General features: G+C 40.1%; 1 protein-coding gene across 14 annotated transcripts in view; it reads left to right on the forward strand.

Annotated features, from left to right (window-relative positions):
• mark3a (MAP/microtubule affinity-regulating kinase 3a) overlaps window positions 1-12,769 on the forward strand; it is a 61,968-nt gene that overhangs the window by 45,124 nt on the left and 4,075 nt on the right. For 4 of the 14 annotated variants that reach the window (XM_034111280.2, XM_034111281.2, XM_034111278.2 and 1 more), the window contains exons 13-16: window positions 161-372; window positions 1,700-1,803; window positions 5,704-5,976; window positions 8,141-8,167. In XM_034111280.2, coding sequence (XP_033967171.1) covers window positions 161-372; window positions 1,700-1,803; window positions 5,704-5,976; window positions 8,141-8,167 — 616 coding nt within the window. Of the gene's footprint in view, window positions 1-160; window positions 373-1,699; window positions 1,804-2,546; window positions 2,730-5,703; window positions 5,977-8,140; window positions 8,168-12,126; window positions 12,207-12,381; window positions 12,430-12,769 lie in introns of all 14 variants that reach the window. The other 10 variants (XM_034111284.2, XM_071201692.1, XM_034111279.2 and 7 more) reach the window with 6 other exon arrangements.

Genomic DNA, 12,769 nt, shown 5'->3' on the forward strand with positions numbered 1-12,769 from the left:
ATGTTCTGATGATCACACCCTCAGTCACTTTGAATCATTACTTTTTCTAAATCTAGGTCGTCTCAGTTTAGATAAAAACACATTTTTAAAGAAGTGTTTTTTGCCAGAGGTACAAACAGCCTGTCTGAGTCACCGCGCCTCACATCTGCCTCCCTTTCAGTCGGTCAGAACGTCACCCCGGGGACGTCTCACCCAAAGAGGAGTCAGACCACCACGGCGGAGAACAGCGCCAAGGAGGAAGGAGGCGTCCAGCTGCGTAAGCCCAGCACCCCGGGGGGGCGCCCGCCGGCCAGCCCCCTGCTGGGCAACGCCAACAACCCCAACAAGGCCGACATCCCCGACCGCAGGAAAGGCGCCACAATCACCCCCGCCGTGAGTTACCTTATCAGATCAAATACTAATTGACCTCGTTTATCCTGTGGTTAAAGTGGAAAACCTAATTAATTCTAGCAGAGTTAAATAAGTAACACAAGCCAAGAGCAAGCATCTTTCCAGTATCACTAAAAAGGATCTGTTGTATCTTCTCAGACCTTAAAATATTTCAAACACACGGTTCTATCTGGATGAAATATATTTCTATTCCAAAAAGCTATCAATCAATCAATGTTTATTTATATAGCCCAATATCACAAATGTTACATTTGTCTCAGTGGTCTTCACAGTGTGTACAGAATATCAGTATGACAATACGACACCCTCTGTCCTTAGACCCTCACATCGTACAAGGAAAAACTTCCAAAGAAAACCCAGTTTAAAGGGAAAAATGGGAGAAACCTCAGGGAGAGCAACAGAGGAGGGATCCCTCTCCCAGGACGGACAGACGTGCAATAGATGCCGTGTGTAAATTGAAAAGATAATACATTTGCAACATAGGTAGTCCAAATGTTTGGAAATGCATGTGTGTATAATAGGAAGATGAATCCACGAGGATATCCATCCAGGACCTATGATCCAGGACCACAGCCACGACTCAAGATCCAGCGCTCGCGATCCAGGACACAGGACCGCAGGATCATCCATGACTCCGGATCCCAGCGTATATAGACACCAAAAAGAAAGACATTTGGGGAAGCTGGGTTAATCGGAACATGAGAGTACACGGGTATAGACAGAGAGAAGGAAGAAGTAAGATGTCCCCCGACAAACTAAGCCTATATCAGCAAAACTAGGGGCTGAATCTAATCAGCCCTAACTATAAGCTTTATCAAAAAGGAAGGTCTTAAGCGCACGCTTAAAAACGGATAGGGTGTCTGCCGCCCGAACACAAACTGGAAGCTGATTCCACAAATGTGGAGCTTGATAAGAAAAGGCTCTGGCTCCCTTTCACTGTGTGAAAATATAAAAGAAACTGTGGTTGTTAGAGAAGTGTTTTTGTATGTGTCATGTGCTTATGGTTGCTTTTTTATGTATAGAAATGAGTTTGTACAAATTCTTGATAGTTTGGAAAAGGATTAATTTTAGCCGTTATCTTTGTAAGATTATAAATATGCTTGATTTTTTAATATCTTCCTATAAAAGTCTTTCTTTTCAACACCATAAATGATTGGATTTCTACTCGTGTAAAGTATACAAATGCTCTCTTGTTTTTACTTTATAAACAAACTGTTGGTCCTATTATATCAAAGGTCTTACTTGAAACCGAGTCCTCCATGTATGTGCTTTTATATAAATTGAGTGCCTCGTCTGATTTCCTCTCCAGAATAACACTGCGTCGGCAGGAATGACCCGGAGGAACACGTACGTCTGCAGCGACAGAAACAACGCTGACCGCCTCTCAGTCATCCCCAACGGGAAGGAGAACAGGTGAGAGGATGTTTGTCGGCTTTGACCTGGTTTCATCGCAAAGCAACATCAAATCTGTGGCAGCTTCGAGTCCAGAAAGGTGACCCCTAAAAGCTTTTAGTTAATGAACAGTTTTTATTGAGATTATCAACCCTTTACGTTATTGTAGAACCTTTTTAAATAGAGGCCAGTATGTTTTATTTAGAGCTCGTTCTACCCAACAAGGCTAGTGAATATGGAAAAACACAAACAAAAGCCCTCTTAACTAAATCTCTTTTGGCACAAAGTACAGAAAGCTGACACTCGAAAGCTTTTATTCAAGAACTGCTTTTTTTTTCTAGATTCATTTTCTTGTTGTGCAACCTTTGCATTGGAGCGAGTATTTTGCTACTTTTATTTCAAGCTTTCTCTTTTTCACGAGGGAAAGGTGACATATTTTCATTCAAGAGCTGTCCTTTGAGATCCTTTGTGAATCCAATGCTTATGATGGTCGACTACAATACTAATTCATATTTATACACAAACATATTAGCCTCCTCAACTCATACCGAACTCTAACAGCAGCGTTTCACAACTTGAGGCACATTAATTTGTAAAAGGGAATTCAGGATCCTACGAAAACATTTCCTTTTTGTTCCATCCTTTTTTATTTCTACTCTTTTTTTCTTGTAATCACTTTCCCCTTTTCTCATCATCTTATGTTTTTTGTTTCTGCCTGTGTTTCTGGTTTGGTTGGGGTTTTGTTTGCACTGTGGCATGAGCAGCATGAGCGAGATGGCTTGTGCCACTAGCCCCTCCTCCTCCTCTGGCTTTGCGGCCGCTGCGTTCGCGGCCTCGTCCAGCTCGGTGCGGCTGAGGTATCAGAACGTGGGCCCGTTGTACATGGGCCAGGCGGGCTGGGCCACGCTGCCCCACTCCTACTACGCTCTGGACTACTACTCGCCCAAGTAAGACGGCAGGGCTTCCAAAACCCCCCCCCGTCTGTCTCATGCCTCAGCCCCTCTCCGGCCCCTCGCTAACCCTCACATCCAGCCAGCTTCACTCTGTAACCCCGCCACTAAACCATGGACACCATTTCCTGCAAAGAACAGAAAGGAGGGCCACTTAGTTTCTGGTTGTCAGTGTCTGAAATGTATGCTCATCGGTCTCAAGCAGGTGAAAGAAAAATACATTTTAAAGGAGTGTTCCTGCGAATGCTTGAAAAGTCTTAGGTTGAGAATACGTTGCGCTAAAAGGAAGTCATTGTCACAAGGAAAATGTTTTTTTCTAGCATGACACCATGATAGAAAACAGACCCATTAGTCTTTATGAATAGAAGTTAATGGTGGCTGCATATAACGACAGCAAAAATATGTAAAATCATCACATTTTGCAGTATAATTCAAACACAAGCATTTTTTATTAAAAAAACATACCTTTTACGCAAAAACATTTAGCAGGTGTGCTACTTGTCTGTGCAAGTACAAAGTGCAATAAAGAGTAAGATGTAAGCATTAAAAAGCATGAATTTTGATGTACAGAAGGGTATAGCAGCCCTATTTCAAGTGTAATTTAAAACAAAAATGTACTGAAAGTGGCCTTTCTGAAAGGGCTGCAGTTGGCTTCATTACAAACTTCTGCAACTGTTCAACAAACTACTTGACCTCTGCGTGGCACATTCTCTTCTCTACAAACCAAAACTAACCAGCTAGACGACGTGTTTCTCTTAAAACCAGTTGGTAAAGATTGTCGTCCTCGTTGTGTAACTTTAGTCCTCGTTTTCAACCCTTCTCCCTTTAATAAGCTTGTGAAATATTTCCTTTGTTCGAAACAGCTGCAGAAGATGTCTGAACCTAACCAGGGTAAAGAAAACACCTGTGGAATCATTATCTTATATATTAGCTTACCCGGAGTGTCATTGTCACTTTACAATGTATTGTTGAGAATGAAATGATTTAATGTTGGCTCTCTTCAGCAAATGATTGAAGCAAAATAACTTGTGGATCAAGAAGAGGGATAGGGCATTCACCAAAGTCAAAATTAGAGCGGAAACTAATCCAATCGGGAAAACATTAAAGCAAAACAACTGTATAAACGACATAACGGCATCTGTTACTGTAGCAGATTAACTTTATTAATTTATCCACCAAAACAAACACTTTCACCTGCGTGTAAACATGTTGGCTGTTGATTTCAGACGCTGCTAAAGTGGAGGCACATGTAGAGAAGAATATGAATCCTCACACTGAAATCAAGCTTTGATGAACGAGCTCCTAAACTCTGTGTGATGATATTTTTCCACGTTTGCATCACCTCCTTCTGCCAACCACAAACTGGCGGAGTCTCGCTGCAGACATTTGCAAAAACAGAACTCTCACAGCGCTGCTCACGATCTCTCCTTCTCATCCTCTGCCGTGACCTCTGACCCCTGATCTTCTCCGTCTGGATCCTCCTCCATCTGTTGGTGTCCGACACGATGAGCCGAGCCCCCCCCTCCCCCCATCGTCTGTTTCTGTTTAGTCTCTAACTGATCAGGGACTACACTCACTCTACTCATTGTGCACGACAGGAGCTTGGTGGTCAGGGTGGGAAATTAAATCCCTCAAATCCCCCAAATCCCCCTACTTCTACAGCCTTTTCTTTTCCTTAAATGTTCTTTGGCTGAATTTATGTACGGAATCTCCCACTTTAATATTTATTTCAAAGAACAGTACCCCCCATCAAATCTGAAATGCATATTTGTGTTCACTTTCCTGTAGTCCAACTTGCAAGATGTTGGCATTATCAGCCGTAGAGATGACGCTTTCTCTCCAATATTACAGAACTAGATGGCACTTTGTTTGTGTTTCTCAAAACTGCATAACATACATAAAATCGTGACTCTACTGTTGTGAACAGTTTCACGTAGTATCTTTTCTACTCAATCCTCCAGCCTATGTGATTGGATGATTTGCATTTTTATTTAATTTCCTACCCTGTTGACCTCTAACATGCAAGAATCATTCACTTAAAACCCATGGCAATTCTAGAAATCCACAAACTCTACACCGTTTTTTATGATAAGAAATGTAATATAATATGAAAATGCGATGCAAGAATAAGCGTTTTTCCGTTGCAGCAGAAGTATGATTATGATTCAATCTATGAAGCAACCTTTGGTTTTTTACTGTCACTTTTTTTGGGAGGGAAATTTAGCAGAAGATATTTCAAATGCACCACTACATATTTCAGACTTTTTAATTTTTTTTTATTAAAGAATTGGGGAAAAAGGTTCATAAAAGTGTAATTATTCTGAGAAAACAATTAAAAACGGACGCTTACTGTGAATCATGCCTGCAGTAGATAGCTGAATACAATTATACTTTGCACACGGATTTAGCAATAAGGAAGTACTTATGGCTTCTTGCTTAGGTTGAGCATATTATGAGTATAAGACTTTTATGAAATGAGCTTTTACAGAAGAAAACAACAAACTCCTTTGGATGAGTTTTTGTGAATCAGGAACTAAAACACTGTTATCAAATGAAGCAGATCTCCATGTTTCAGACTTTTAGGGTTAGGGGACTGCATTCCCCGTTTAACGCTTTGAGTTTGGACACGAAGGGAAGCTACGTTTCTTTCGTGTACTGCTCTTATCAGAAAATATCACAGATTTTCTTTACTAAATGTATGACTTTAAATTCACAAATTCAGATTTTTCTCCCCTAATACTATCACAATTCCCCAGCCCCTTTTTATTTAAAATGTTTAACCACCAATAGCCCTGATACACCCTAGTAGAGTCCTCTATAAAATATGAAAAATGTGTTATCTCCTTGACTCCTACTATACCCTTTAATGACTAAAAGGCTAATATAACCTACCAATACAGCGAGGAACCCGTCTGCAGTGCAAAAACTGTTTTATTATTTAAACTCTCACACTAACTCTCCCCCCCCCCAGCAGTGTTGCAGCCTCCCCCGGCGACCAGAAGAACCCGGTGGCGTCGATCAACAGCATCGCCAACGCCTCCACCCCCGACCGCCTGCGCTTCCCTCGAGGGACGGCCAGCCGGAGCACCTTCCACGGCGGCCAGCTGAGAGACCGCCGCACGGCCACGTACAACGGCCCCCCCGCCTCGCCCACACTCTCCCACGACGCCACCCCACTCTCTCAGACCCGCAGCCGTGGAACCAGCAACCTGTTCTCCAAACTCACCTCCAAACTCACCCGCAGGTAAGCAAGAAAAAAAAAAACACACCTCATGACACGCAAGCACCAAAGGGTTAGCCCTCTGCTTATTATCATGTGACTTGTCTTTTCAAAATAAAAGCCAATAGGTAGACGAGAAGAAAAACACCTCATGACTCTGAAGCACTAAGGGTTGGGGTTTAGCTCTTTCTGTTCACTTTAAAATGTACATTTAATAACATAGTTTACGGACATTTAAACAAATATTCAATTGATTTAAATCCTGAAACAGAAAGAAGATGGACTCCAGCCCTCTGCTTATTCTCCTGTGACTGTCTTTTCAAATGAAAAGCCAATCCACACAGTGCCTTGTAGCGTTGGGATGATTGATTAGATGCTTTGGGATCCCTTCACTGTCCTGTACGATGTGATTTATTCTCAAGTCTATGTTGTTTATCCGTCGCTGCCTGGACGCCTGCCACAGAGGCATGAAACCACTCTGAACGAGCCTCAATTTGACCTGCATTTGGGATATTTGGACAATTACAGCTATGAGTCTGGAATAGTAATTCATTAGAAACGTTTGCTGATTCTTTTTCTTGCCTAACAGTCATGAAGAGATCTTTTCATGGCGTGAATATTCTCAGAAATAACACCTCGAGTTGGTGTTGTTCGGTCTAAATCTGGACTTTTTTTCGCACCATTCTTTCACAAGCAAACCGGAACTTGTACAAATAACTTTTAATGAATAACTAAAGAAATGATTCAGCCAAAAAGGAAATAAACCAGCCTCTTAAATGTGAATATTGGCAGATTTCTTATAAACTGAATACCTGGAGGTGTTGGAGTGTGGGTTGAGCCAAACATTTAAGCCTTTACTTTGGTCGCGTGTCAGCGGGGGAAAATAACTACGAACATTTGCCTAACTTTTTTCAATGTGGCTACCTTACACTTCTACGCTCCTACATCTCAGAGGGAAAGACTCGCCTCCTCTACATTATTGAATGGCTTAAGTAGTATTTCAGATCATTTGTATTATTAAGAAATATTAAAATAAAAACAAATAAATATCATTATATTATAGACTAAACTAATCGGCAGTATATAACGTTATTACATCAAAGAAATGAACACATTCATGCGTAAATAATTATAAACCCATTATATTTGTAATATTCTAACATGAGTCGTTCTGCATAACTTGTAATTAAATAAGTATATTTTTACACAGCAGTATAATTAATTTGACCTAATTTAGGGATCTGATAAGACTTGTAACGATATGTCGATCACCACAATAATAATTGCTACCATTTTAAGTATTTTTATAATTAAAGGTGGGGTAGGTAAGTTTCAGAAACCGGCTCGAGATACACCTTTTGTTATATTCCATGGAATGCTCTTAAGATCCCGATAGCAATGAATATCTGAAGTGCTTTGACAAAAGATCCATAAAAAAATGTCATCTGTAGAAGCCGTAATACTGTAAAAAGTACAACCAATCCGTTTAGCCGGGCCTACCTGCCTGTCAGCCTTCCATCGGGGCACAAACTTATCTCGTGCCCTCATTGGTCATGTGCGCGTTTGTGTGTTGGAGGAGGGGCTCTGTAAGGAAGTGGCAGATTTTCTCCGGCTGTGTATTTTCAAATTCTAGCGATCTCGAGCCGGTTTCTCAAACTTACCTACCCCACCTTTAATCTTGCCATTTAAATATTTTTTACATTAACTTGGAAACGTGGAAAACCGCGGAGGGACATTTTTAAACACATTCTACAACAATTTTTTTATTTATTTCAAGATAAATAGAGAAATCCATAATACAAATAATTGATAAATGCAGCTCTACTGAATACTTCTTCCACTATTGGCTGTAGGACTTTTCTTTTGAATATCCATTTCATTTTCTGGCATTTTTAATCCCCAAAAATTGCTCAAAGAAGAAAAATGATCAGCAAACAATGAGAACAATACAACACCTGCATTAAAAGGCTCTTAAAGTGGCAGCCAGGCCAGCGACTCCTGCAATGACCGAACAAAAATGAGGAATTGAAATCATTTGATCATTAATACAAATAAAATAATAATGTTTCCACTGTTGATGATTCCAAGCACCCCATTGTTGTTCCCTCATTCAGATCCTCACCCCCTCTCCCTCCTCTCACTCCTCCTTTCACAATTTTCACTGTTTCTTTGTCTGATTCTGTTGTAGAAACATGTCATTCAGATTTACCAAAAGGTAGGACTCTTGTACTGCCTTTCTTTCCGCTCTGTGCCAAATAACAAAAGCACTGGAAATTCTATGAATCTCTGCAGACGTGTGAGGCTGCTGGCACTCAACTAACACACCGCTTGGCAGGGACAAAAACTCTCTCTGGGTACATTTACACACATTTTATAGTCAGCTAATGTGTTTAAAATAAAGTTTCCAGTCATATTACAATAACAATTTGACAATTACATTTGTCAATATTTTTTGTTAGAGGAATATTTTGGCTAATACGCTTATTCGCTCCCTTGCCGAGAGCTCGAATATTTATTAACGTTGGTTAGCTTAGCTTAGCATGAAGACTGGAAGCAGAGGGAAACTACTAGCCTGTCTCTGTCCCAAGCTAATACAATGAAACGCCTCTAAAGTGCACCAATTTACACATTCTCAAATTCATTTTCAATTTCATAAACAAACACTGAGAATAAATGTCAAATCTGTCAATGATTGTAAGACGTAACCATGTATGCGACTACAGATAAAAGCAATACTTCTGATTTTTGTTTTGTTATTTAGGTCGGTTATTAAGTGAACTTTGTATTGATCTATTATTTTGTCTACCCCTTTTTATATAAATGAGTATAGGCATAATATAAGAAACACCTCTCTCTATAACAACATAAAGTTTAATACCACTAGTTGGAAGTTATAACTATAAGTGAGCTTCAGACACATTTGATTTGATTTGTATAGAGCCAGGCTAGCAGTTTCTCTCTGCTTCCAGTCTTTATGCTAAGCTAACTAGCTGCTGGCTGTGTCTTCATCATATCCACTGAATTATGAGAGTGGTATTCTTGTCTTTCCCTCTGGAAGATATTGAATCAGGGTATTTTCCAAAACCTCTAAACAATTCCTTCTTTATCCGTTAAGATCCAGCAAAGATGATTTTCTTAGTTCAGCATTAATCTGGTTTGAATTGGTGTGTGTGTGTGTGTGTGTGTGTGTGTGTGTGTGTGTGTGTGTGTGTGTGTGTGTGTGTGTGTGTGTAAATGTACCCAGTGCTGCTGTGGTTGGTCTCTGATTGGTAGTCTGGTTTACCATTCAGTCGATTTTACCCACAGCAACAACGCAGCATCTTGCCACTGATCGATTGCTGATGCATGCATGAGAGGGGGGGGAGGGGGGGCTTTACAGCTGCTGTTGACTTGTGGTTTGTTTTTCTCACCACATTGATTGTTGTTATCGACCTAACTCTCTCTGCTGATGAAACTGCGCACTTTAAACGAAGCCTTGAACACCTTACTGCTGCATTTATTCACCTTAAAACAAATGTTTCTTTTTTTATGTGTTAAAGTCTCACTGACTCAGATGTGATTTTGTCAGGTGGATTTGATCCAGTTGCAACTTCATAAAGAGCTTCAATTTGGTTTTTTATCTTTCTTGTAAACACCACATTTGTGTAGATTGCTGTGTAAGTGTAGGTCTTTGGTTAAAACAACCAAAGGAACATATATTTTTTCATTTAATGTGAGTTCTTGGGCAACATCTGATGTTCCTGAACTGGATTGATGTGCTTTGGTGATCACTATAAGAACCATTTTTAAGTTGAAAACCAGTGAGAGCTTCAGTCCGGGCATCAGGGGGGGCAGAGGTGATTTTCTTCGATTAGAATCCATGAATCCGTTTATGTAAGCTGTAAATCACCATAAATACTGAATGTACTCAACAATATCCATCTGTCATTTTTAAAAAAGAATCTGCAATAGTGTATTCAACAGAAATCATAAAGGACAGTAAATAAAAGTTATCATTATCAGCTTTGAGAATAGTTTTGAACAAATACAATCTTACATTTTGACTCATTAAAGGTGGGGTAGGTAAGTTTCAGAAACCGGCTCGAGATACACTTTTTGTTATATTCCATGGAATGCTCTTAACATCCCGATAGCAATGAATATCTTAAGTGCTTTGACAAAAAATCCATAAAAAAACGTCATCTGTGGAAGCCGTAATACTGTAAAAAGTACAACCAATCCGTTTAGCCGGCCCGGCTACCTGCCCGTCAGCCTTCCATCGGGGCACAAATTTATCTCGTGCCCTCATTGGTCATGTGCACGTTCGTGTGTGTTGGAGGGGCTCTATAAGGAAGTGGCAGATTTTCTCCTGTTGTGTATTTTCAAATTCTAGCGATCTCGAGCCGGTTTCTCAAACTTACCTACCCCACCTTTAATGGCTGAAGATGTGGATACTGTTTTCTTTTAACACACGGTATACTCAAATCTCCTCCATCGCTTTATCATCTAAGGATAACACTGACAAGTTCATTCAACACACATTTTTATTATAAATACATTATTTTATTTCAATTCATTTACGATATATTTTCTTTAATGTCGCTGAATAGTTTGATCAAAAATATGTTGATAGTGGCAGGAATGTCTTTAATGCATTTAGTGGCTCGTTAGCCAGCATTATTCAGAAGTATATGAATCTCTCATTTACACTAAGGCTTCCTTTCATCCCCGTTTTTGTCCCGATTACTTAATTAATATTGTCTCTAGGTTGAGTACTATCTGACTCAACAATAAGTACATATATTGTATGAAAACGTACAAATAATCCCATTAAATCTACTTCCTCTACAACCCTCTCATGGTTAGAAGTGCATCATTGATCATTTTAAAGGTTTATCACATTAAACCTTGTTTCCCGGGTACATTTTACAAAATGTTTCCCTCTAATGTCATGACATTTCAAATAAATCCTAACAAGCCAAATAACTTTTATATACTAGTTTATTAAAGCACATTTATTGAATAGATACCAGATCCAAGCTCTTATAGTAGTCTTTATAATATAGCAGTATGAGCTGTGGCCTCTGAGGGGCAGCAGAGGGTTTTTGGCCCTCGCAGGCCACCGTCCGGAGGCTCATGGCGCCCTCTGGTGGCGGATTGGTGAACTGTCTTCTTCCTCCGGCATCGTCTTCATCATCACCATCCTCCCATCTCACTCTTTTCACCTTTTTTTATGTTTTTTTGTGTTGGTCTTCATTTTCGGTAGTGACAAAGTCTTTTGAACTGTTTTCAGATCAGTCAAGAATATAACTAGATGCATCAAGAGGTGATATTGTTAGTTTAACAATTACAAATCTCAACCATCAACGCTGCAACTATCAGCTGTTTTTAATTAATGATTTATTTATTGATTATTTTTTTAATTATTATTATTTTTTAAATGTTTTTTTAATTTTCTCCTTTTAAGCCAAACTAAACAACAACAATCTAGTTGTAATATAATGAAAGGAGTTGTCGGTGTGAGTCCAGAGCAGTGATTGGTCCAGAGGCTTCATGTTTAATTAAAGTGAGGAACTAAAAGTTTGAAACATCTAGGGTGTGAACATTCCTTGTTTTATTTTTTATTTAATTTATCATAAACTCAATATATTTGGGGGATTCAAATACACCAGCTTGAAAGTTAAGAAACTCGGACGGATATTTTTCTTACTATTTTCGGACACATTTTGTTATTGGTTAGTAGTTGAGTCGATAAAAATAATACGTATATAAATATATAACATAATCATTTTTTTTCCTATTCTCTATTTCATAGTCTTAGTTAAGGACTTTTTGCTTCTTATAATGAACATTTAGGAAGCTTTTACTTTTGCACTCAAATTTTAATTGTGTAAAACGATAACATTATATATTTATATATCAGTTATATTTTTGACTTTCCTCGTAACATTTTACTTAATTTTGTCGCCTTCCATTTGAACATTTTGGGATCTTAGTGGGTGAGTTTTATCATGTTCCTCTTCCTCAGGACATTGTTAGTCAGTCACCTCCCTCCTCCTCCTCCTCCTCCTCCTCCTCCTCCTGTTCCTCCTCCTGTTCCTCCTCCTGTTCCTCTTCCTCACAGTTTGTGTGTTTCTTGTCCTCCTAACCGTCCTTGTCCTTTAACCTTTGACCTCTTGCTGCTCTTCCTCTCAGGGTCAGTATTGACCCAGCCAAACGGCAGGCGGCCAAATCAGGTCCGGCCACCCCCCCCACCCCGGGAGGAAAACCCCTTAGTAAGTCTCTCCTGCAGCCTGTCCTTCCTGCCGTCTCATCCTCCTCCATCTTTTTTTACGCCCACGTCCATTTCCATTTTAATATTCTTTCCCTCTCTCTCTTTTTTTTTTTTTTTTTTATTGTCATGTGACCATTGAGGAATTTTTTTTTCAGATTCCCATTTTGTCTTTTCAGATTCAGGAGCGGAAGATATAGAGAGTTGTAGGAAGATGAAGATCTAGAGTAAGGGGCTGTTTTTCAATCCCTCAATCTCTCGAGTCTCGAGTTATGTGGAGGATTTCCTCACCCTCTCACCCCCCCCCCCCCCCTCTCTCACCCCCCCCCCCCCCCCCTCTCACCCCTCGGTCTCTCTGAGCGGTGCAGGACTTATTTCTGTCGGTCCTCGTCTGTCCGTTTGTCTCCTCGTTGTCTCTCGAGCTGTCGGGGAGTATGGAGTCACTTCCTCTTCCTCCTCCTCCTCTTCCTCCTCTCCGTCCTGTTTTGATTTTTCTCTGTTCTCCAGACTGCAATGCATGCTGGGAGCCTGTTAACCCTGTCCTGTGAGAGGAGCCTTTTCTGCTTA

Source organism: Pseudochaenichthys georgianus, chromosome 22 (assembly GCF_902827115.2).
Source record: "Pseudochaenichthys georgianus chromosome 22, fPseGeo1.2, whole genome shotgun sequence".
NCBI lineage: Eukaryota > Metazoa > Chordata > Actinopteri > Perciformes > Channichthyidae > Pseudochaenichthys > Pseudochaenichthys georgianus.